Source organism: Anser cygnoides, chromosome 22 (assembly GCF_040182565.1).
Source record: "Anser cygnoides isolate HZ-2024a breed goose chromosome 22, Taihu_goose_T2T_genome, whole genome shotgun sequence".
Lineage (NCBI taxonomy): Eukaryota > Metazoa > Chordata > Aves > Anseriformes > Anatidae > Anser > Anser cygnoides.
In genome coordinates, this window is record NC_089894.1 from 6,918,286 (window position 1) to 6,942,605 (window position 24,320).

A 24,320-nucleotide genomic window follows, 5' to 3' on the forward strand; every position below is an offset into this window, starting at 1 on the left:
TTTTCAATGGTTTTTAGTGAAACCGTTGCTTAAGATTAAAAAAAAAAAGACATCAAAAGAGGCAAATCATGGGCAGCTATGTGTACTGCATGAAAAACGGAAAATAATTTGAGAAGCTTTCATAAATAAAGCAGAAAAATGACCCTGCTGTCTGAAACAGCAACGAAAAATATATTTGAGAGTAACAATGGTAATTTGTGGGAGAAAAACCTGCTACCCAAGTGCTAACCCCACTCCCGGTATTCTGACCTCATCAAAAAACTGCTGAGTTTTACGCAGTATAAATTTTAACTCTGTCAGCTCCAAGAAGTTTCTCTTCAGAGCTTCCTGGTTTGTGTTGATTTCTTTAAGCTCATTTTCAATTTTCTCAAAGTTTGCCTGCAAGATAGAGAAAGAAATGACAAAGCAATTCTATAAATACGTGCTGTTAAGCCTATTAAAATAATTTACATGCACTTTGCATACAAATAAAGACGCTATCTCCAAACATTCTCTTCAGGAAACTTGACGCACTTCATACTCAGCCACTCTTTATTTTAGACAGGACTTATATATTGCTCTTCAAATCATTAGAAACCCTCAACAACTTCAACACAGACACACCATAAATCATGCAAGCCCAACAGTTTTGGTGGCATTTCACCTGTTCAAGTGAGCCAAATTACAAGCTTTCGCTTCTAATCGTATTTGGATAAACGTGCAAGCAAAACAGTGCTTGTGAATCAAAGCCAAACTGATGTGAACCAGCACAGCTAGCGTTTCAAGTGACCACTGAGGACATCTCTACCACGAAAGTCACTCTATATCTATCAGGGGAGCTAACGTCACCTATTTTCATCTAAAGTCAAACACTACTTGAGTCTTAAGACGCATTATTACCTCCAAGTCAATCATGTCACGCGGAAAAGGCACCTCTGGGTTTTCACCAGTGTCCATGATAGGAATATTTGCCTTTTTAATCTCCTTCTCAACAAACCCTGGAGAAATAGCAGTGTTAATGTTAACTGAAAAGATCCTTCAATGTCAAATTATCACCACGCTAACCCCCACCTAGGCTGGTTAGTAGCCATGCGCCCTTTCACCTGCTATTCCAACACGGTCTAATTTGGTTAGAGTCATCTTTCAACAAGGAAATGAATCCTTGGAAGCAGCCTGGCTGGCTGATAAGCAGAAGGAAGGCAGCCTTCACTTCTCTGCTCTGCACTTTGCCTTTTAACAGGGTGCTGCAGGTTTAACCCACGTTAATTTCCTTCTGTAAAAAGCCCCAGAGTTACGGGCACATGAAAACCCAGTGACAAACGTACTCAGCTTGCGGTCCATTTCTTCGCACCTCCTGACTTCATTAACGAATTTACGCTGGAACACATTCACGTCCGGGTTCAGCTGCCAAGACAGAGACACATTTCCTCAGCGACACCCAAGCGCCAAGGTCCCCCCCGAGGGGAGCAGCGCCGAGGGGAAAGGGGAAGCCAACAGGCACTGGGGGGGGGGGTCCCTCGGGGCCTTATTAAGGGGGGCACCGGGCCGGGGGTGGCGGGGGGGTGCCGGGGCCGCCCTTTCTGCGGCTTGCCGGCGGCAGCAGCTACTCACGTCGCGGAACTGGACCTTCCCCAGCTCGCCCAGCTCGCTGACGCAGCAGTACGCGGCCTCGGACTGCAGGAAGAGCTGCGCCAGGGTCATCTCCTCGCTGCGGAACAGCTCCCCCATGGCGCCGCCGGGGTCCCTGAGGGGACAAACGGGGAGAAGGGAGGCGGGGGCGGGGGGGCTGCCAGGCCGCAGCCAGCCCCTCACAGCGCCGGTGCCGGCCTCGGTAGGCCCCGGTACCTGCCGCCGCCGCCGCACCTCCGCCACCAGCTGATCGACCGCGGCGCCCGCCCCTGACGTCACCGCGCACGTCTCCTAGCAACGACGCACGGCGCCGCCGCACCGGAAGTGACGATGAGCGGCCGGGGGAAAAGGAGGGCCCGGCCTGCTCGTGACGCTGGGGGGGCGTGGTGTGAGCGGTGACGTCACGGGGCGCGTGGGCGAGGTGTGAGGGTGCGGCTGGGCTGCGGCGGGCACGGGGGGGGGCACGGGGGGGGGCACGGCTTGGGGGGCCTGGGCCTGGGGGGCCTGGGCCTGGGGGCTGAACCCTCCCCCCTCAGAGCCCTATCCCCTCAGCCCCCCCCCCCCCCCCCCCCCCCCCCCCCCGAGCCTCCTCCGGATCCCCCATCCCTCAAAGCCCCCCCTCAAAGATTCCCCTCCTCAGACCTCCCCCCCCAACCCTCCCTCAGAGCTGCCCCCCCCCTCCCTTAGGGCCCCCCATTCAGAAACCCCCTCCATAGATCCCTCCCTGAGGCCTCCTGCTCAGAGTCCCCCCCCCCCCCAAATTCCCCCTCTCTCAGAGCCCTCCCTCGGAGCCCCCCCCAGGGACCCCCCTCCCTCAGAGACCCCCCCGAGCCCCCCCCCAAATTCCCCCTCTCTCAGAACCCTCCCTCAGAGCCCCCCCAAGGCTTTCCCCCTCAGAGCCCCCCCTGAACTCCCCCTCCCTCAGAGCCCCCCACCCAAGCCCCCCCGTGCCGTTCCAGCCCTTCCCGCGTGCTCTGCGCTCACTTCGTGCACCTGTAACCAGCCCCCTGCGCCCCCCCCCCCCCCCCCCCCCCAGCCCGCTGGGCTGCCCTGGAACAGGCGTGATTTAGCCGGAGTCGGTGGAATTACGGGGTAAAAAAAAAAAAAAAGAGCAAAACAGCAAAACGCGGAGCTCGTCTGAGCCAGACCCGAGCGCTGAAGAAGCGCGTCCTGGTGGGTAGGGCATTCCCTCCGGCAGACCGAAGGCCAGCCCATGGGGGCCAGCTCCGTGACGCAGAAACCCGGTGAAATACAAGAAACCCTGCGGCCTGTCAGGGGTTCCCTACGGCCGGCGGTTACTGTAAATGTGGTTCTTTGGGAAGCGAGCCAGATATCACAGATGAGTTGGTCCGAAGTTAAAATCCACGAAGCTTCCATGCACGTTTTCTTCTTTGGAGGACAGAGGGGATAGGTTTTCTCTCTGTCCAGTCATTCCTCCGCACTGCAGCTAAATGTAAGGACACAAAGTGTGTCGACTGCTCCCGGTGACTGTTTAACGCAGACCCTGTCGGCTGCAAGCTGCGGCTAATCCTTGTTCCCGCAGGCCCCGGGCAGCTGGGTCTGGCTATTTTTGAAGTCGGCGAGCTGAGCGGTTTCCTCTGGTCACAGGAACTTCCACGGGCCGGTGTGGAAGCAGATGCTGCGCCTCGCTTTCCTTTGTCGTCCTGCGTACATCTGGCAGCTTTTCTCTGAACCTGAGTTACTCTCGTTTTTCTTAGGACTGCCTGGCCCCCGCCTATAGAAAGAGGCCACGGTGGCGCCGTGAAAATTGCTGAGGTATTCGAATGGTCTGAGATATTTCTGGGATATTTCAATATCTGTGGCACAGCCTAGGCGTGGAAGATCCAAGGCTCAAACTGTGTGTGCGCAATAAGAGCACCGAGACATTGTTCGCGCTACAAGAGGTCGAGACACTTTTCGCTTGCCCTTTGGGATCAAACCAGCGGGAAGGCTCCCGAGGGAAGGCTGCGGTTTGCCACCTATTGGCTCTTCCCGGTATGTCTCCGCTGCGGAAAATGGCTGAAACGAAATTAGGCTCAAGATAGAAAATTACTCATCGCGTTTTAGCGCGGGGCGCGGCTGCTGCGTGCTCGGGGAGCACAGTACGTGGCTCTTGGTGCATCCTGAGCATCAGGACCGAAACCAAACTCCTGCTCTGACGATTTATGTTTCCCTGTCTAGGTTGATGCGCTCGGTCTGCTGCTGGTGGTTTTATTCCCAGCTGGGGAAACCGAGGCGCAGCGGTTGTGCCGAAGTCACGCAGGGCAGAGCTGGGACGAGAGCGGCGCGGTGCTCGCGGCCCGGCCCGCGGTGGAACTTCCCAGCAGACGGCTGCGGGAAGCCACTCCGAAGAGAGATCCCCGGTGAGAAACAACGCGTTCTGGCAGGGGGGATGGTTTTTTACATGGGACTGACTCATCAGCACCAAACGCTGGAAATAAACGCGCAGGGAGAAAAAAAAAAGGTCCCTCCAGGAAAAAAAACAGGGCGTAGACAAGCAAGTTATTTTTAATACGTGACATAATGCCATAGTGGAGGCTGCACAGCGCGGCTTACTAAAACCCAGCCTAGCTCAATGGCGCGGTGCGGGTACAACGGCCCTAAAAAGCAAGCTGTCACGCGACGGAGAGCACGGGGGCACGGAAAGCGCTGAGCGCAGCGAGCATTCCTCATGAAACAATGCCCCTATACATCTGTTTGCGCATAGTGGGTTCCCCAGCTTGTACGCTAGGAATTAAGGACTTCTTCCAGCGCTGGTCGAGGGAGGCTGTGAGCCTGGAAAGGACAAAAACTGCCGGGCATTTGTTTTATTTGCCAGCCTGGGGCAAAGGGCAAGGGCGGGCTGGACCCCGACCCAAGGCAGGATGCGTTATCAAGGCAAGGAGGAACCTGCAGCCTTGCCAGGGTGCCCACAGCCCTCCAGAGATCCCTGGGAGCCTGGGAGGGTTTCTGCTGCCTTGGGCAGCAGCTCGGCCCATCCATGGGTGGCCGCGTTCCTTTGGCTGAGCCAACACGGGAGTAGCGAAGTGACCCCGTCCAGGGTAGCTCCCGAGACATGAGCTTTCCTTCTTCGTGTTCCCGTGCTTGGTCTTAGTGGGCTGTGGACACTGGGAGCTCCTCCCGAGCGCCTCCTTGCCCCACGGTCCCCAGGCAGTGCTGGTCCCACAAGCTGTAATCTTCTGCCGACACTGTGTCAGAGTCCAGAACATGCCTCGTGCCAGCCCCGAGGTTACAAGTCAGCAAAATAAGGGTTATTCCTTCCCTTCGTTTTCCAAAGCGTTCTGTCCTCTGTTAATTTATGAATCCTATTAATTTATGAAATAAATAGGTTGGTGTTTTGTTGTTGGTGGTGTTTTGTTTGTTTATCCAGTAAAGCCCTGCGTAGCACCGTGCATGCGAGCACTTACAGGTAAATTTTTGCATGGCGTTTGCTGAAGCGTGCCCTGCATTTAGGGCTGGTGACTAGATTTGTCCATGACTGAGGGTTGCAGAGCTGAGAGAGCTGCTTTGAGGCAGGAGCGGCCAGCTGCTTCACTTCAGGAGCAAATTATTCTTACTCCTTTTGCGTTAAATCTGTACGGAGTTGTGGTGCACTCTGCCTGCAGCAGGGGCACTCCTACAGTTACATTCACACACACTGGAGCGTGTGTTTTTATGACCCAGGAGGTTATGTGCCGTAACTACTCAATCCAAATCACAGCTTTTTTTACACAGTGTTGAAAATCAGGCTCTCAAAATCCTGGAAAAAAGGCTAACTGTTGGCAAAAGATCTGAATTCTCCAGCTGCACTTGAACGCGTGCAGTTGTTTAACCCAGCCTTCCTTTAATATATACAGCTGTGGTGTTTCTTTCTTTCCAGCAGCTTCCCGAGCCGTTTGCTCAAGGTTTTTGTTTTTTCCTCTCATTGCTTGTCGTGCCTCTAGACTTACGGTAAAGGTTTTTGAGTTCCAGAGCTTTGCATTCCTCGCTGAGCCGTGCCTGTGTTTGCATGCAAAGCCATCGCCTCCCCTCCAACTATTTTAATCATTTCAGAAAGGGTGGGTCATCAGGCATTTGGCAGCGGGCTCCTTTTATATAGCCGAGGTGGAGTCAGCCAATGACCTGCAAGCCTGGAAAATTTTGCAGGGCAGTTTCACTGGACAGCTTTGCAGGGCTGTGCCATTTGAATTTCAGCACAGACCTCCGCACACTGTGCTCTCCATTTCTGGCGTGTCTCCCAGCACAGAGTTTAGCTGAGGCTCGGGTTTAGTTTGCCCTCCCCTCTCTCCCTGCGGTGACAGCGTCCCCGGGCTGCGCGAGCGATCATGGAGGATACTACTTTGCAAATTATCGAGCCACCAACTGCTTCCGAGGCCTCCGAGGAGCAAACGCCCGAAGAACCCATCAAATCAGACCAGATCAACGGCGTGATGGTGCTGACCCTTCTGGACAAGATCATCGGGGCAGTGGATCAGATCCAGCTGACCCAAACCCAGTTGGAGGAGAGACAGCAAGAGATGGATAGCGCAGTGACCAGCATCCAAGGAGAGCTAACCAAGCTGACGAAGGCGCACACCACCACCAGTAACACCGTCAACAAGATGCTGGAAAAAGTGCGCAAGGTGAGCGTCAACGTGAAGACGGTTCGGCAGAACCTGGAGAAGCAGGCTGGGCAGATAAAGAAGCTGGAGGCCAATGAAGCGGAGCTCTTGAAACGCAGGAATTTCAAAGTCATGATCTACCAGGTAAGGAGCTGTTCCGCGACTTCTTTACGCTCTGTCAGCGGGTGTTTTCATCCCCGATGGTTCTGACACACTGCACGGTCCCCTACTCGCCCCAGTTCCCCTGACTGGCTGGTGTTGCAAACGGAGGTGGGTCTGAAATAGCTCTCATTCATGTTTCAGTGCCGTCTGTGTGTCCTAAGACAGAGTCGCTGCATTTAACAGGAATTGTAATGAAAATAGCGAGAACGGCCCTAAGCACTTCTTGCAAAGGATTAGAAGTACCAAAATAACCCGATTTACTGCTTAACTGAAAAAAAAACAAACAGGAATGCACTGGGGTCTGGGAGGCTCGGTGGTGAATCTGTCCGCTAACGTCTTTTCTACTGAGGGGCAACATGTGTGGTGCTCCGTGGGGAGCGATAATATTTCAGATTTGGGACGTGCATTTTATAACAACAAGACACAGTAACCCCGGCACCGGGGTTAATCTCACTGGCTAGGACAGAGCCATTAGAGAAAATACAGAACAATTGCATGAAGTCATTAGTTCTTGGGTCTGCCTTTGCCATTGTGTTGGAACTATTTCCACATTCTCGTCACCGTAACCCGCACGTCTGGAGTCCTCTAGTTGTCTAATTGCAGTAACGGCTTTAGTCTGCTTCATGTTCATCCCCCGTGTTAAGGGTTGGATTTTTCCTTTAATAATAAACAGGAGGAGAAGGAGGAATACGTTTCTCTCTTTTCCTGTTTGGAGCTAGTCTTCCTTGTCAGAGCAAATTCTCACATTGGGCCACGAAAGAAAAGCGAGTGAAATAGTTAATGGTTCAGCTGGAAGCCTCGGGGTTAGTACTAGACAGCGACAGGGACAAATAGAGAAGTGCCTAGCGCTGATCCCGGGAAGAGAGAGAAGAAAACCAGGAAAAAAAAATGGAAAACACTTCTCACTACAGTGTTTGAAGGGAGAGCTTATCATAGTAGGCTCAGGAATCTAACAAGTGTGGGGCCCGTGTAACTCTGTGAATCAGAGCTTAAGCATTTGTAGTTTTATCGTGCCTGAAAGGCTGAAGCACGCGAGCATATTCAGATCCTGCGGGCAACATAACCAGTTTCATGGCTGTATTTATTGCAAGCTCCTTAAAGGCTTTTTTTTGGGAGGACGGACCTAACCGTGGAAAAATACGATAGAACTCTCTCAGTGTCCTGCAGAAGCCACAAACGTTACAAAATGAGAAGAGTGAAGGGAATTGTTTAAACAAAACATTCCTTGTGGTTATGGAAATAGGTAGGAAGTTGGCAAGCTCCTGGGTCCTTTGGAAGCATCCTAAACATTGAGATAGTCAGTTTGTGAGCTGTTCGTTTTGGTTTTGGTGTTGCTCATGAATGTAAAGTAAAACTTTTCTTTGACTTTAAAAAATACAAATCAGCTTCTGAAGGAAATCGGGGCAAAACTGACACTGATGCGATGAGGCCTGAGCAACTTCTGAGTGAATCAGATGAGAGGGAACTGCATCAGGGATTTTACAATAAAATCCACGATGGGTTTTTGATGTGTGAATACTAGAAAGGACTGGGCAAGAAGAATATTAATGTGACTGAGTAACAAACACCGTTATCTAGAGTACTCTTGCGCTGTGTTGCTGTGACAAAGGCAGACCCATGCAACGAGAAATTGGATTGTAGGATTAGGACCACAGGGAATCCCCTCAAAGAACGTGGTGTATTTTTGCCGTCCTCTGCAGCATAACCACTGCCCTCCGCATACAGCAGAAACACAGAGTTTTGGTCAACAGAAAATATTCCTAAATTATATCAGTCTACAGTCTGTCTCAGAGCTGCAGTGATTATTTCTCATATAGAAAACTGAAACGTTTTTTTGATAGCTGCATTAATCTGTAGATTGAACTCCATAAAAAGATCACCACGAGATTTTCATTGTACAGAAACCCGGACGGTGTGGCTTGGTGTAAGGAAAAAGCACCTCTTGTGTGTAAGAGTCTCTCTTACTGGTGAAAAGCTTCTATTTTATGGAAGTTAAACATTTGGGGGGATTTGGGAAGCGTAGCTTTAGGCTTTGGGGAGTTTTATCCTACTTTTTTTTTCCCCTACCTGGGACAACAGTGTTTTTAGAGCTTGCATCTTACTGTAATTACGGAGATGCCAATCTTCAGAAATTATTTCTAACACAGGCTGACTGGGAATTGCAGAGCAGGTTTGCCAAAACATCGGGTTACAATTTTGTGTATTGATTTATTCATCTGTATATTTTATTGCTGTCGGTAATTCTAGGCGTATCAATGACAAGAGTGGTACTTTGTCTGGAGTTACGCAAAACAGATTATTCTCATGCATTTAAATAGTAAAACTCGACAAGGATAGACGTGATAGTTTTTGTGTATACATCGCAGAGGCATTTATCAAACCAAGGATGACGTTGTGCTGCTTTACTGATATCAAACGATGCTGTTTGTTGCAAGAAGCCTTACTGATTCTCTCCAGATTACCCATTTACTAATATCCTTCTGTGTTTTAGTCTTAATAATGATGAAATATTTGCAATGTATTAACAGTCTGTAAAGCCAAAGCTTTACAGTGGCCTCCACCCTGGGGGTTTAAATGTGGAAATTACTATTTTTTCCTAACTGTGTCTATCATAAAAACAAACAGCCAAATTACAAAATAACGTTTGTCTAATTCAGTGTTTTGCTTCTGAAGATCCAACCGCCTATCAAAGCTTAAGTTATGTAGTCTCTTGGAAATCTAATTAGTTCTGTCATGGGGAACAACATTATTGCTACTTTCTAACTCAGAAAAAGCCGCCTTTGGAAAGCTGTGATTAACTTCCCTGTGTAATTGTGTTTTCAGTTGCTGTGGATAAAAATGCAAAGATTTATTAGTCTTCTCTTCTGGAGAAGAGACAAACTCTAGACACCAAATATCACATAAAAACAGCGATGGCTATTCAATCATCATGCTCTAAACAGATTTAATATTGCACAATTCTGAGGTTTGAAGAAATAAAAGGTGTTACAGACAAATCAGCTCTTTCCAGGTTATAGATTTTTGGTTCTTCTCTCAGCGATGAATGCTGGGTCTCCAGCAGCTACGGAAGGGACTATTTCAGGAGTGCAAATAAGATCTTTTGGCACCTTGAGAGAAGAGGTCAAACTGCATGCAAGTGTTAGATTTTGCTAGCTGTTAGCTTAGGAAGAAGTGAAAATCAAATTGTATTCGGCTTGACCTGCGGAGATGAGCCTACAGCGCATCTGTGTTAGTTTTAAAATGTGGGGGAAGAAGTTCAGTACTGAAAATCACGTCCGCGGGGGCCTGCTGAGAGCAAGGCATTAGACAGAACGTTTACGGACATCACCTGCAGCAACAGATGTAGGCACACTTGCTTTTGCTCATTTTCTCAAATACACTCTGACCTGGTTTTGTCGGGGGCTGCTCTGATCGCCGCCGAGGTAAGAGTTTTCCTACGGGCTTAACTTGGGCAATTAGATGGAGAATGAAATTTGAAAAAAAAAAAAAACCAAAACTCCTCCAAATTGCCACATCTTTTGGTTTTGAAAATGAGTCCACCGAAAAAAGGTGACACCACTCATGTGAACAGAAGTTCAGCGTTCTTATCAGAAACTGGACTTTCCTTCCTAAAACGTTTGGTGTCGGATGGCTGCGTGCGTTTGTTAGCAGCGCGTACGGAGCTCCTCAGCGCTCCTTTCGTGCCTTCGGTCCCAGGCTCCTGCCTTGCAGAGAAATTAGGACACCGAAGTACCAAACCCGGTTAGAGCGGCTGCTAACGAAAACAAAACGAAGCGACTTCATCCCAAATACCCTGGGTTTAGACAGAAGAAACTGGGCTGGTTACTGCAGTTCACGGTGAAATAATGGGAGCCTAATGCACAAAGCTGCGCGCCCAGACCAGGCAGGGCGCCTCATTCATCGGACGAGCAGCACGTGTCAGCAGTTATGTAAGCACGGGGTTTTTCCTCCAAAATTATTTTTTTTTTTGACAATTAAACCTATTCCTGTAAATGTCAAGGGCCTGGTTTTTCTTACAGCCGGGCATCTGAACGCTCGCAGCCCTCGGCACACGTACTGGGTGTTGAGTTTCTGAAATGTGCCGGTCCTTTCTTTTGAGGCTTGTGTGGGAGCTGAGCTCTAGGGAAAGCCTGGCTCGTGATGTACGGCTTCATTTATACGAAATACAAATTCCCGATGGTTTCGCAGGGTCGGGAGCTCCTGCAGGACTTCTCTGCTCTTTGTTTGAACCCAGCAGCCGCTCAGAGCCCCGCAAGGAGCGGAGTTTTGCCGGGGAAGGGCCGGGAAGTTACTGCAGCAGGGCCGAAAGCGACCGCCGGCGGTACAATGAGTGGGGTAGGTAGGGCTGCGCGGGGAGTATAAATAGCACGGCTTGGCTTTTGTGCCTCCAGTGGGCCTTATACGGACGGGAGCAGTAAGATCACAGGGAGGAGGGACGAATTTCAAACCCACGCCTTGCCGTGGCGGATTCGGAAGCCAGATCTGAGCTTTTTGGGGGCTGCGCTCCCCAAAGCAGAGCGCGGGGCTCCAGGAGGAGAGCCGCCGGCAGCGCAGGGCGCACGGGCAGCTCCTGCCTCTGCAGCAGCCGCACCCGACTTCCCCGCGGCTGTCGCTTTTCTCCCCGTCCTCAGCAGCATTTTGGCTGCCCCCAGCTACGGTTTCGTTTCAAATTAATTGTTCTGAAATGAAAACCGTATGAGTCTAAGGACAGCAGAGAGTTTGTGACTACCGGAGCGATCTGCCGTCCCAAATAACAGCCCGTGTGCCTTACAGAGCTTGGATTCAGCGGAGTTTACCCAACTACAGGCATCTTTTTTTTTTTTTTGTGGGAATATCAACCCAGAAAGCTGTTGTATCTTCACTTCTCCTACTTTTGGCCACAGAAGTAGCAAAATGAGAGGTGAAAGACTGCCATCCCGGGGAAGGGGGGAAATCTTGTTCCAGTCGTTTCCTTCGGGCTGCAGCCCCGACTTCAGCTGTGTGTTCTCCCTCCGTTGTACGGGCACCGTGTTGACGTCCCGATGGGCAACGATCCCGTCGTATTCTCTGCGTGTTGCTGGACTATAAAAGTCTCAAGATAATGGTTCAGAGGAGACTGTGACCCTGAAGGATTTCAGGATGTTAATGGCTCTCGTTTCCAGGGTTTTCCCCAGTGCAAATTGTCAGTCTTTCTACCAAAAGACAGCTCTGGATCGTGGGTTTCTCTGTTGCAGCTCGGAATCGACCTGATTAATATTTCATCCCTCAGGTATTATTTATAAGCAGCTACTGCCAGGACTGTTTGTTTTGCTGAAACCCTTTCAGCACTAACGTGACACACTGAGCTGTGCAGCAATAAATCGTCTCAGAGCAAAGGGCCAGAGGTTTCTCAGCCAGTTGCGATAGGGTTAGATTAGATTTTTAGTGGCTCATAAAAATAAAACCAAAGGTAATATTCCTTCTAATCACATATTCTTCTCGCAGGCATCTCTGGTGCCTACCAGCAGTGGATCTGAGCCTTTGTCATCGTGTCTGTGATGCCAGCAGGGCCGCTGCACACAGCAGAATAACCGAGAGCAGAATTTGCCCGCAGTGCTTACTGGGCAAGGTGGCTGCTGTGCTCTAGTTCCCAGTGAGATCGCGGTTCATTTTCCCATTCGTAAGCTAGATTAGAGTGCTTAGCACACACAAATTAACCCGTCGAGGCCACATGTAACCCGGTTTGCAGGTCTGGGATTAGAAGCCAAAGGATTCAAGAAGCCGGTCTGTGCTCAGACTGCGCCCCTCCCTGGAAGGGAGTCCGACCAGCTGGTGAAGGCTGCTTGGTGTAACGGGCCCCGCAGAACACCGCAAGGGATGCGAGCATCATGGAAGAAGCGGCGTTCCCGCATATCATCTCCATTTCTCCCATCTTAGTTGCTCTCATGCTTTTGAGTAAGCGCGACGCGCTGGCTGGCACGCTTCCCCCTGCGCCCTCCAGCATTGCTCACAAACAGGCACCGAGCTGCTCGCGCGTGAGTCAGAGCGCGGTCGCTCCATCCCAGCTCCGGGCAGGGCACGCTCCTTTCTGCAGGGCTCCGCGGGCGCGAGGAGCGAGAAGCTAAGCTCCAGCAGAGCCATTTTTCCAAAGAGCTCGCTGCTTGACTCGCACAGACTTTGTGCAGCTGGGGCTTTTTTCCTGCGTCTTCGTGGAAGCTGCTTCTTGCTCTGTGGTGCTGGCCAGAAGCGTAAAATGCTGTCTGTATCCAAGTAGCGAGTAGAGACGGATGCAGTTTCCACTCTGATGCATCTGTGAGCAGCATAAAGCCCGGTACTGCCTCCTAGGCTTCGAGGCAACATGCTTAGCCTTCTTTTTCCTGTTTAGGATAACGTTGTCCTCTTAGTTCTGGAAGATTTTCTCCAAGTTATAAGGTATCTGAGGAATCCTGCCCAGCGCTGTCCAGCTGCGAGATAAGACAAAGACCAGAGACAAAGATGCTCCGTGTCAGTTAGGGAAAATCAAATATTTGGAATAAAAAGTCTCAGGATGTTTAGTCTGTACCTGTTACGTGAGGTTGCAAATGTCAGTATCAGCACCGATCCATCTGCCTATCATCTGTAAGGCAAAGCCCATCTTTATTGGTTTGCTGCTCAGAAATAGGTCTGGAGTTATTAATCAGTTGGGACAGGTTTATCCGGGAGGAGCCAGTTGTGCAAACAGACTGATAATAGAATCAAAACATTTTTCTTCTGACAGAGAGAGAAGAAAAAAAAAAAAAAAAAAGCCTTTTCTCTCTGCAGTCTATTTATTTGGCTGTTTCCTACAGACCTGCCTTTCTTCTGACTCACTGTTAGGCAAAAGCATTTTTTCCAAACACAGCCTCCTTCGCAGCGAGGACTCCCTGCACCGTTCCTCCCTGGCCCTTCACCATCAAGTTTGAACTTGCTCCAGCGCCTGTACCAAGCTGCTCATTCTCACCAGCTAATGAAGAAGATACGGCCTTTTAAGAGATAACTTCTAGGACACGGAGTAACTAGAGATGCTTGCTCGAAAAAGGTGCCAGAAAGATTGCACAATGCACAAAATTACAGAGGGTAGAACAGCTTCTGCTAGTCAGGGAGATGCTGCTTGAGAAGGAATTAGTTTATCCCTTTAACATTTATCTAATCCCAACCTATTTTGCTTTTTCCCCTCATATTTTAGAGCTTTTCCTTTGTCTCAGCAGCGTTGTTCTGGTGACTTCTCACTGCAGGGTTCAGTAGTCTTGCAAAGGATTCAAAGCTTCTCTTTTTCTGGACCTCTTGTGACACTATGGACAAAATCCGTCCAGCTTTTGGACCGTAAGAGTCAAAGCCAAGCTTTTTGCATTTGGAGGGGTTAATTTTACATGCCAGCTGCTCCTCGGGCTGCTGAGTAGCCACCCGCTGTCCTCAGGATGTGTTTAGCAGACGAGAGAGGTTCTGATGTTGCGGGGAGCGAATTTGCTGCGTCGCTGAGCGGAGCTGTCTGAGCTGCTGGGCATTGTCCAGCTGGTTCAGGGCATTGTCAGTGCTCTGAAAAGCCGGGTGGATGGAGTTCTGGAATCGCACAGGGCTTTTTCCATCTCCCCAGCTCGTGTATTTGAGTTAACAAGTACAGAATTTACAGTCTCTGTCTTTTCAGAATCTCACACATCGAAACAAGCTCTGCTTTCAGCTACACCCGAACGAAGTGGAGGTATCTCCAGCGTAACTTGTCTCAAACCACTCTGAACAGCAGCGTGAAAAGAGAGCAGGGTCTGACCCTAAGGCAGCATTCAACATAAACGTGCATGAAATCACAGCGGGGATTCTGCATTTCCTAGGGCTTGTCGTGAGGTAGAGGAAGATACTCTTCCTTCTCATAAATCTTTGCTGACTGTCTTTTGTCACATTTTGCTGCCTGCCTTCTCCCTTTGCTAAATCCCGCCGTGTCTTTCCCTTCTGCCTGTGCTTACACTAACGGGGAATTATGTTTGTTGGCAATATTCCTAACCAGATCGGCCAGCGGGGAGACGGTAAGTTTTTTCCACTGTGCTTCCTTTCCGCCGGCCATTGAAATGCCGTTTTCCTCACCTCAGCCCGAGAAGATGCAGAGTGCGCCCTGTGAGCCTGCGCCAGGGACTGCCCTCTGAGCCCTCTCCAGGAACGCTTCCCCACGCCCGCGCTGCCCAAAGTGCCGTGGCCCAACCCAGCAGAAGACGTGAGAGGAGGCGGCAGTCTCAGGGCCTCGGAGGAGAACCCCCGAAGATTGTTTCGAACCTCTTCTGAACCTCTGAAAGCTGCTAATTCCAGCGCCTTTGCCTTCCCCGCCTGTCTGAGGCTGCTGCAAGCCTTTGGACCTGCAGGGCTGATCCTTGCAGCTGCCAGAAGCGCCTCTGCTTGTTGACTAATCCGCTCGCTGTTTGCTGCATGCTGCTGCCGGCGTTAGGACGGGAGCTGAGGAGCTGTCGTTTTCTCTCGGGCATTACGGGACTTGTCTCACGCTACCTCTGCCGCCAGGGAGGGAGGCATCGCCGTACGGCTTGCGCAGAGCACTGGCAGCCAAGTGCAGTTGGCCCTGTTAGTCGTGCCGTGGCTGGGCAAATCCTGCCCGTTTTCTGAGCCTCGGTTTCTCCCTCTGAAATCCAGACTTGATAATACCGACCTCCTCAGACTTGCCGTAAGGTTTTTGTGGGTGTTTGTGAAATGGTTTGGAGACGTTTTTAATAGCACGAACTGCATGGTGTAAAACTAAATCTGTCCCAGGCGAGCAGTGCAGCACCCGTTTCTGTTCAGTGCCGGGCTCTGTTCCCTAGGGACTACACTTCGCACGCACCTGGAGAGGGCAGGGACTTTGACAGGTATTTCCCTACCACTTATCTCAAGCTATAAGGGTGGCCGGGCACAGTGCCCCGCTACGCTTCTTTTTATTGTGTGGCTGCTGGAGAGAATATCTCAGTCTCCAGTTGCCTGCGCTCGGGGTGATCGCTCAGTTTCGTACAAAATGCCGTCCCGTCGGAGGAAAGGAGCAGAAGGAGAGCCAGGCGAAGGTGAACTCAGCGCAGGAATCTGGGTACCTGGCAGAAGCTGCCAGTGAAAACTTTTCCATTTCAAGGAGAGTGACGAGATATTTAAAATGACAAGCAAGCAAAACCCCCCAGTTATCGTTAGGGATACACCAAGAGCCTGAAAGCAATTATCTCCCAAGGCAAAGCCTTTTCCAGCAAGGTGCTGAAAGAAGGAAGGACAGCCTTCCTCTTTTCCGTGCAGGGCATCTCGAAGTCCCCGAGCTCTCCTGGGTGGCTATCAGGCACGTTGCTGTTACGCAGCAATACCTGAATCCTCCTTCCCTTGGCACTGCTGGAAGGCGAGCACAGCAAAGCATCCTCAGAGGACGGGCAGAGCGAAGCAGGTCGCGCGGCTGTGGGAGCGCAGAACTTTTACTTCTCTGGCGGGGCTCAGCCTGACCTGGAAGGCTGCCTTGTGCCCAGATGCTTGTAATTCCTCCCGCAGCCTCCCCCGGGCCACGGCTTGTCCGCCCTGCCCTGGGTGGGCAGGGGAAGGGCGCAGGGGGTGCAGCGAGCTCAGGCCCAGCCGCCGCCAGCCAGGATCGGCCCTTTTTGGTCACAGGAGGACGGGGGGGGGGACGCGAGCTGGTCGTGCTCTGCATGTTACAGCTGCATGTCAACCAAACCCAACCCCGTGTGCTCTTGCAGCCGCGTAAAAATAGCTGAACGAAATGAATTGCAGATGTGATTAGCATGCGCGTGTGAAAAATGCCTCGGTCCTTCCATTAAACCTCCGAACTGGAGATCAGACCGGCTGGGAGTGCTGGGACTCTTTTATTTTTTATTATTTTTTTTAACATGCCGATAAAACGAGCCCTCTCTTCGACAGCAATCCAGGGGCCCTTCAGGAGCTTTGGGAGCGTTCCCCGGGTTTGCTGGCGATTCCGCAGCCCTTGGGGAGCTCCGCGGAGCTGGGAACGCGGCTCGGCGTTGTGTCTCGTTGGCCCCCCGCGTGTGACAAGGGGACGTGTTTACCCGTGTTGTGGCAACCGGGCGGAATGCGCGCGGCCCCGGCTGACTCACTGCGAGGGAACTCGGGGCTCCGAAAACAAAGCCAGATTAAAACAGGCCCGCTTAGCGGAGCAAAGCGGAGACCCGAGCAGCTTTGAATGGCTGGAAGCAGAACCAACACGGGGCGCTTCGGCCCCCTGCCAGCTGGCAGCCAGCTGGGGACGGTGCACGAGCCCCTGCCGGGTGCCCCCCCCGGGTCTCCGGGCGGGCAGGCTGCCGGTGCCGCGGGCTCCGCGAGCGGGCAGGGAGCGCCCCGAAGTGAGCTGCTCCCCCCGGGGAGCTCCGTGCCGAAGGGATGGCGCAGCTGCACGTGTCAGATTATGAAATGGGCTTTGGGGCGGCAGGCTGTAAAGGGGTGAAAGGAAAGCGGAACGGTCGAACGGGAGCCGGAGCCGAACGTGAAGCACGTCGGGCTGGCAGGGGCTCGTTGCTCGGTTCGGCACACGCAGGGACACGCTGTGCTGGGCGTATCTGTGCTGTGTGCACACAGCGGGAAGATTTTTGTCGTCTCGGGATAAAAATCTGCTGCGAAATCTTGTTTACCCGCTGCCTTTGTGCCAGCTGGACTCAGGCTGCCTCAGAGAACAGGGTTGGTTTGCATCTGCCGATGGGGACGGAGCGTTCGGACGCCCCACCACGCAGGGATGCCAAGACCCAGGACTTTGGACTCGCCCACTTCAAGGGTCAGCGTTTTCCCAGTAAAAATAGAGCGGTTGGAATGCCTGCTGCTAAAACTGCGGCTCATCTGGACGGGTCACGAGCGCGACAAAGCGCACGCAGCACAGTGCCTTGCCCTGAGCGGGGATTTGGGCGGCAGCCACCCGTGGCCCCGGGATGGTTCCTGATTGTTCCAGCGGATCCCCGTTGTCCCTCGCTGCTGTCACAGCGTGGGGAGGGGACCCGAGCGTGCCTGTCCCGCCAGGCACGGAGGAGAAGATCCTTGCTGGGACGTTTGGGCAGCGCCTGGGTGCAGCTGGGGGCGACACGCTGGGGATGCTCGGCAGCAGCGCTCCTGTCCCCGCCGCAGCACGCCGGAGCTGCTGGTGGCTCTCGCACCCCTGCCCAGTGCCAAACCTGGAGCTCGGTCCGCAGCAACGCTCCCTCAGTGCGGGTCGATGTAAAGTCGGGAAAGGAACCCGAATTAAAACGCTGCTGAAAATCCAGCAGCTGTCCTCCAGCCGGTTATCTACCACTAGGGTAAGCGGTCAGGCCGAAGAAGAGTCAGGGAAGAAACGTAGGAATCGTACCAGAAATCATAAAAAAGAGAGGTGCTGCCCCGAGCCCCCGGGCTGGCGTGAAGGCCCTGCAGTGGGCACGGTGCCCCCCTGGCCACCCTGCCTTCGTTTTCAGGCCCTGCTGGAAAGGGAACAGGGGAGAATTGCAAAGGGTTCCCCGAACACAGCTGGAGGTGAGCTCTAGGAAACGGCCCGGGGTTGGGGTTGGGGCGTGTGGGGGCCTCCTTACGGAGAGAGCTGTGCGGAGCCTTTGGTGTTTGAGCAAGAAGGGTGCCTTGAGAGAGGTGCGAGCAGAGTCCGAGTCCGCAGTGCCTCTGGGCTGCGTGTAAATGGGTAAACAGGTACGGTTTGGGGGAATTAGGGTCAGCTGCTCCTCTCAGAATGCAATGGGGCGGACTGCCGAGAGCGGCACCTTCACCCCAACCAGAGCAAGGCTGCCCAGTGGGAACTGCGCCTTCGCGCCTGCGAGGGGAGCAGATTTCTGGGGCTGTCGGGAGGGACACCGCAGCTGCCGCTGCGACCCGTTCAGCTGCATCGGAAAAACTCAGCGAGAAGACAAAATTTGATGGTTCTAACACCAGGGACGGCGGTTATCCTACGCGGCAGACGTGGGGGTTTTGCGCTGGTGTTTCTTTTCGGACGCACATGCTCTGGAGTTAACAAGGGGCTGATAGGTATCGGAGCGCGCAGGATATGGCCCATTTCCAGTGACAGTCGTGCCAGGGGGAGCGGGGGATGCCTTTGTTCTGGCTCATTGTGTTGACGCGGAGGGAAGGAAGTGCTGGAGTTCCTGATGTTCTTGGCTCCGTGGGGCCAGGGTCTGTGCGAGTCTCGGGGATTGCTCCAGCAGGTGTTGTTGTGGAGGACGTGGTCCCGGCTTCCTAGCGGTGGGAATTTACTCCGGCCTGACCTGGCCCTCTTGAGAGTGTGGGCATTGTTTTCTCCTGAAGCGGCTAATGAAATGGAGAAAACACGTGTTGGTGCGTCACCTTCACCTCCAGAAAGCATCTGAGACCCGAGCTGAGGTTCAAGGGGTGAAGAGCCTCGTCCATTGCAGCTTTCTGTTCGAATAAAATCCAGGAACGAGACCCCCAGACATTGCACTCTGACCACGGCACGGCAACCCCTTCGCTGAGCCGTGGCGCTCGTTTGTCACCGTTTACACACTTGTCCTCAGATCCCCCCTCATTTCTAGATCTCCTTGCCCAAGGAGCAGCGCTGTTCTTGGGGAAGAATGAGAAAACAACCGAAAACATCCCACTTTCGCATTCCACTCGCGTGGCGCGTGAACGCGCTGTCCCTTCTGGCACCGCACGAGGGGCCGGGACGTCCCCGGCCGCCGCGGGCCCGCCGGGCTGGCGCAGAGGCAGCGCCGAAAAAACCTGCACAGAAACAGGTCTGGGGGCAGCGTGGCTCCTCGGGGACCTGTCCCCAGGGGCTGTTCTGACGGTGTGATGACCGGCACGTCCCGGCTCTTGACATCTGCGTGGCTCGTTGGCTTGCGGCCGGGTCGGTGCAGTGGCCACAGCCGGTGTTGTGCCGGGACCCCCGGTCCTTGCTCCCATCGAGTCCTGTCCCCTGCGGGGCTGGGAGTGGCACCTGGGCGTCCTGCTTTCCCGTCGTCCTCTCCAGATCTCAACCCCACGGAGTCTTCTCCGGATCTCAACCCATCCGAGCCCTCCAGATCTCAGCCCCGCAGAGTTTTCTCCCGATCTCAGCCCCGCAGTCTCCGCTCCGAGCACGTTCGGGCTAAGTGGCGGCCGTGCCTCCTTCCTGCTGGCTTTCTGGCCGTGCCCGGCTCGCTGCTCCGCGCCTCGCCCTCCCAGCTCCGTAGGTTAAAACAACTCGGGCAATGACTTTCTGGGCCGTGGGCTGCAGCCCCGCAGCTGCGAGGCTTTGTACAGTGAGGGGCTATTTCCAGCCTGTGCTGGGAACACGGAGGTGATTCATGGCGGCAGGGCCGCACGCTATGTGCTGCTCGGATGAAAACCAATCCCGCCCCAGACCTGTGCCCCTCTCCTGGCCCGAGCGCCTCTCCTGTGCACATGCTTGTCCTCTGCCGCAGGGATCACAAACTTGGCTGACCCAGGGGAGCGGAGAAGCTGAATGAATTCGCCTTCTGTCCCCAGCAGAGACAGCGTAACCCCGCTGCGCCTCAGGACCCGTCGCCTCCTGCCTCCTTCGGATACTGGCTCGGACAGAGCCCTGACCGAGCTCCCCAGCGCTGAAATGGGAAAAACAGGGCTGCGCGCTCCGTCCCGGGAGATGGCCCGGCCCCGCATCTGGATCCCTGCAGGCCTTGGGAAAGGCTGAGCGCAGACCCAGGGGTCAAGGCCGGGCTGGGCGGCGTGCCCGGGTGCCCGGGGCCGGATTGTGCTGCCACCTGCAGCCCAGCGCCGCACTGGGATGGGCACTGGGATCACTGGGAGGAGAAGACAAGCCCCAGGAAGGGGTTCGGGCTGATGGGGAGGGGAAGGCGCAGGGGAACACAACGTGGCAGAGGGGCAGAGGATGCTTCAGCAGCTCGCGTGGGAGCAGGAGCAGGGTCCTGCCGCGGGCAGGCGGTGCCGGGGGTGGGTGGATCAGAGAGGCGAGTGCCCGCTGAGGCAGCTGCTTCTCGGCTCACAGCCCTGTGCGAGCTTTCCAGCCGCGGTGCAGGCACATCTCCGCGAAAACAACGCCCCGGTCAAGGGCTGTTGGGAAAGCGAGCGCTGCCGCTGCCGGCTGCCAGCATTTCCACCACCCCGGCTGCGGGCTGGGTGCGGCTGGAGCCTGCGTGCCCACCGGGCAGACACAGCCCACGTCCTCCGCCCTGGAGGGGTCTCGGCCGAGAGACCGGGGCTGGAAAGGCAGGAACGAGGCAGGAGCCCTGGGTTTGGGAGCTTTCCGCGACGGCTCCCCCGCGCTTCGATGGCTCCAGCTCCCGGTCTCTGCTCCCACGCACGAGCGCCGTTGCTGGGTGCTTCTTAGGTGCACAGCGGAGGTGTGCTGTGCTCCAGCACGCTGAGCCACCAGGCGCAGGGCTATAAATAACGCCTGGCATTTCCTCCGGGGCTCCTGCTGCCCGTCTCCTTCCCTCCTTTGCTGCAGGAGCCCTGGGGCAGGGGGGGAGATGCAGCCCCAGAGCCGCAGCGTCGCCGTGCGCCTTGCAGGGCAGCTCTGCCCTGCCCTGCCCGCAGGTTTGGGCACTTTTCGGGGCGAGCAGCCAGGACGCCTGGGCTGTACCACAGCCGCTGGTCCCTGGGCAGGCTGCTGCTCGCTTCTTGCGAGGGAGAGGGATGGCGTGCTGCAGCGGGAAGCTCCTGGGAGGCTCTGGCTTTGCCCTGCTGTTTGCAGGATTACGGATTCTCCGTGGTTTGTCCTGCTGCCTCATCCTCCCCATGTCCGTGGCGTGGGACGTGGGCAGAGCAGCCTCTGCGTGTGGGGACGGGCTCAGCTGCAGGATCCGAAGGGGACAGACAGAGCCGGACCTGGGGGCTCTGGGACGAGGATGAAGCAGGAGGGGACGGGGCTGTGGCAGGGGCAGAGGAGGAAGGGAGAAGTCTCCAGTCCCAGTGCTCGCCTGCCCCATCTCGCCCAGCCGGGGTGAGCGGTGGGTTTGGAACCGGCCCGGCGTGCGCAGAGCGGTGTACGGGAGCTGAAATACAGCGGAGCCGAAAGACGCAGTGGGACAGAGCTGATCCTCTTTAGAGTAATTTATCAGGTGTGCTGACGGAGAGGACGAGCCCGGGCCGGAGGCTGCCTGGGTTTGCTCGGCCGCGAGCCGTCGCTGTGCTCGGCAGCACCACGGAGCGCGGCGGGGGGTGGCGAGGCTGGGTGCGTGTCTCACTGGCTCCGCTCTGTGTCTTGCAGGATGAAGTGAAGCTCCCCTCGAAGCTGAGCATCAGCAAGTCCCTGAAGGAGGGTGAGAAGCAAGAGAAGGAAGGCGAGGGTGAGGAGGTGCCGGCTGGCGAGGACCACGCGGAGGAGGATCACATCCAGCTCTCCTCGGATGAGGAGGTGGAGATCGAGGAGATTATCGAAGAGTCAAGGGCAGAGCGCATCAAAAGGAGCGGCATGAAGAGAGTGGATGACTTTAAGAAGGCCTTCTCAAAGGAGAAGATGGAGAAGACTAAGCTAAAGACCAAGGAAAACCTGGAGAAGACCCGCCACAACTTGGAGAAGACCCGCCACAACCTGGAGAAGAGGATGAACAAACTGGGCACCAAGATTGTGACTAACGAGAGGAGGGAGAAGATGAAGACCTCTCGGGACAAGCTGAGGAAGTCCTTCACCCCCGACCACACCATCTACGCCAGGTCCAAGACGGCCGTCTACAAAGTGCCACCCTTCACTTTCCACGTCAAGAAGATAAGAGAGGGCGAGGTGGAAGTCAAAGCCACGGAGCTGGTGGAGGTTGGCGGAGAGGAGGGAGAAAACTCGGATCTGATGCGCGGGGAGAGCCCCGAGATGCACACGCTGCTGGAGATCACGGAGGAGTCCGACGCGGTACTGGTGGACAAGAGTGACAGTGAGTAGGAGCCGCGGCGGCGCGGAAGGGTTGCGGATGGACGGCTGAACGCGGAACCAGTCACAGTTTGAGATCTCTCCGCCCCGGTGCCCCGGGGGAAGCGTACACCAAGCATCTTTACTACCCTGCAGAGCCGACGCCAATCCCCTGCCTGCTAGGACGAGGTGTATTTTATATTTTAGTTTTAGCACACAGGAACACTAGGAACACGGGACTGTTTTTTCTTACACACGTCAAAAATCACCCTCGGAGACCATTCCTGCCACAGGCTGCGTGAGAGCCCTCCAGCCACCGGCCCTGAAGACGAGCTCTGAGCGACGGGGACCCAGCCCAGCTGGAGAGTGCTAAAACCAAGATAATAACGGCTGTACACCTGCAAAACCCAAGCGCCCTCTGTGAGCAAAGCCCTGGCGTCAAGAAAGCTTCGCGCCAAGCAGCCTGCCCAGCCCACCGGACCCCGGCTCCCCGTGCCAGGCCGAGCGGGCAGCAAGCCCCCGCGCTGCGGGGCAGAGGATCTGCGCCGCGCCCCGCAGGCGGGAGGGGAGAACCGAGCAAATCCCGGGGATTTGCAGGGTGAAGGCGAAGCTGAGCGAGCCCCGCGGCGCGCAGGCGGGTCTGCTCCGCTCTCCCCTCCCGAGGACCGCGCGGTGCCAGGACAGGCTCACCCCGAAGCCCGGCCGCCGCCACGTTCCCACAGCCCGCGCCTGCCGCTGCTCCCCGCGGCGCTGCCGTTGCAGGGGCAGGGTGGGCGCCCGTTCCCGTGCTTGGGGTAAAGGTCTGCCTGCCAAAACCCTCCCCGGGGCAGGCAGCACGCAGAGCTGGGGCGCCGCGTCCCCCCCTCTGCGGTGGCAGCGGGCAGCGAGGTGCCTGCTCGCTGGCCGGGGAGAGGGCGAAGGCAGGCAGCGGTGCCGGAGAAGCCAGCACCAGGTGAAATTCGTTGCCAGAAGGCATTCGGGATGTGCCGGTGCCTCGCCAGGCGCTCGACCATCAGGGAGCGGCCTCGACACCTTGAGTATTCCTCAGCCCCTGCTTCCTCCAGGGGGCCCGGCACGGCTCAGGCTCGCACCCCCGTCCTTGCGCTTTCCCTCCTCGCCGTTCCCTGCTTCCCGCCGGCTTCGCTCCGTCCCCCGCAGCACGGCAGCGCTCGGATCGCACCCCGCAACTCCCCCCCGGGGCTGCCACGCTCCGGCTCTCACGCACGCAGCCAGCGCCGCAGCATCGCCCCGGCCCCGCGGGAGCCGGCGGGAGGGCAGGAGGCCGCTCGCTCGCCTCGGCAGCTTCGCCCCGGGGGAGCTGCGGACGCACGTGGGGACGCCGGGGCTGCTCCCGGCAGGTGGGCGAGGGAGGCCTTGGGCCGTGCTCAGCACCGGGGCTCAGCACCTCCCGGCGGTGCCGCCGCTTCCCTTCCCAGCCCGCTCCTCCCCAGGAGCAGGGAGGGCTGCTGCCGCTGGCCCGACTAAATATATAAACTTGCTTTTCCTCTCCGCATTGTTTCCCCTCTTCTTGTCCTGTTTCCCCTCTTCTTGTCCGGTGCCCCCCAGCCCGCCTCCAGCCCCCGGTCCTGCCCTGCCGCCTGCGCTGCCCCCAGGGGACGAGGCGCCAGCCCCGTGCGACCCCCGGGGACGCGGGGCTGGGGGGCGGCTGCGGGCAGGGGCCAAGGTGCGTGGGCTGAACGGGGGCTGCGAGGTGAAGGCTCCTTGATGGCGGACAGAGCAAATCCACCGGCTCCGGGCCCTACAAACCAACCGGTTCCGGACCCTACAGATCAACCGGCTCCCAGCCCTACAAATCAACCAGCTCCGGGCCCCATAAATCAACCGGTTCCGGGCCCTACAAATCAACGTGCTCCGGGCCCCACACCGTCCCCACCCCGGGGTCCAGGACGGGCGGCCCCATGTGCCGCCGCTCCCGCCGGGCCCACCGCGGGCGGCTCATCACCCCCGTGCTCCGCACTCCCCACCGCCCGGTTATCGCCTTTTATTTTATTTTATTTTTAACGCCTTTTTCCTCCTCGCCCAGCAGCCGCCCGGGGCACGGTGCCACCACCGGGTGCTGGGGGGGCAAGGGGGGTGATGCTGAGGCCTCTAACCGTTCCCTACGGCTGCCTCCCGGTGAGCAGCCCTGCTAATAAAGGCTCTTTCCTACGAGGACCGGCCTGCCGCCTGCTCACAGCGCCCGGGGCCGGGGG

General features: G+C 55.6%; 2 protein-coding genes and 1 long non-coding RNA gene across 13 annotated transcripts in view; 2 read left to right on the top strand and 1 right to left on the bottom strand.

Annotated features, from left to right (window-relative positions):
- ATP6V0A1 (ATPase H+ transporting V0 subunit a1) overlaps positions 1 to 2,000 on the bottom strand; it is a 30,364-nt gene extending 28,364 nt beyond the window's left edge. For 4 of the 11 annotated variants that reach the window (XM_066981723.1, XM_066981722.1, XM_066981721.1 and 1 more), the window contains exons 1-4: positions 1,591 to 1,818; positions 1,305 to 1,383; positions 880 to 977; positions 250 to 378 (exon numbers count right to left, since the gene is read on the bottom strand). In XM_066981723.1, the coding sequence (XP_066837824.1) occupies positions 250 to 378; positions 880 to 977; positions 1,305 to 1,383; positions 1,591 to 1,707 (423 nt within the window). In that variant the 5' untranslated portion in view covers positions 1,708 to 1,818. The other 7 variants (XM_048051814.2, XM_048051813.2, XM_048051812.2 and 4 more) reach the window with 6 other exon arrangements.
- Positions 2,001 to 5,706: 3,706 nt separating this feature from the next.
- CAVIN1 (caveolae associated protein 1) lies at positions 5,707 to 23,616 on the top strand. The gene is made up of 2 exons (XM_013199771.3): positions 5,707 to 6,332; positions 21,475 to 23,616. The coding sequence occupies exons 1-2, from the start codon at positions 5,913 to 5,915 to the stop codon at positions 22,138 to 22,140; spliced, it is 1,086 nt and encodes a 361-aa protein (XP_013055225.1). The 5' UTR covers positions 5,707 to 5,912; the 3' UTR covers positions 22,141 to 23,616.
- LOC136786819 (uncharacterized) lies at positions 6,339 to 16,131 on the top strand. The gene is made up of 2 exons (XR_010826280.1): positions 6,339 to 14,165; positions 14,408 to 16,131. It is a non-coding gene; the product is annotated as an uncharacterized lncRNA (long non-coding RNA).
- Positions 23,617 to 24,320: the final 704 nt, after the last annotated feature.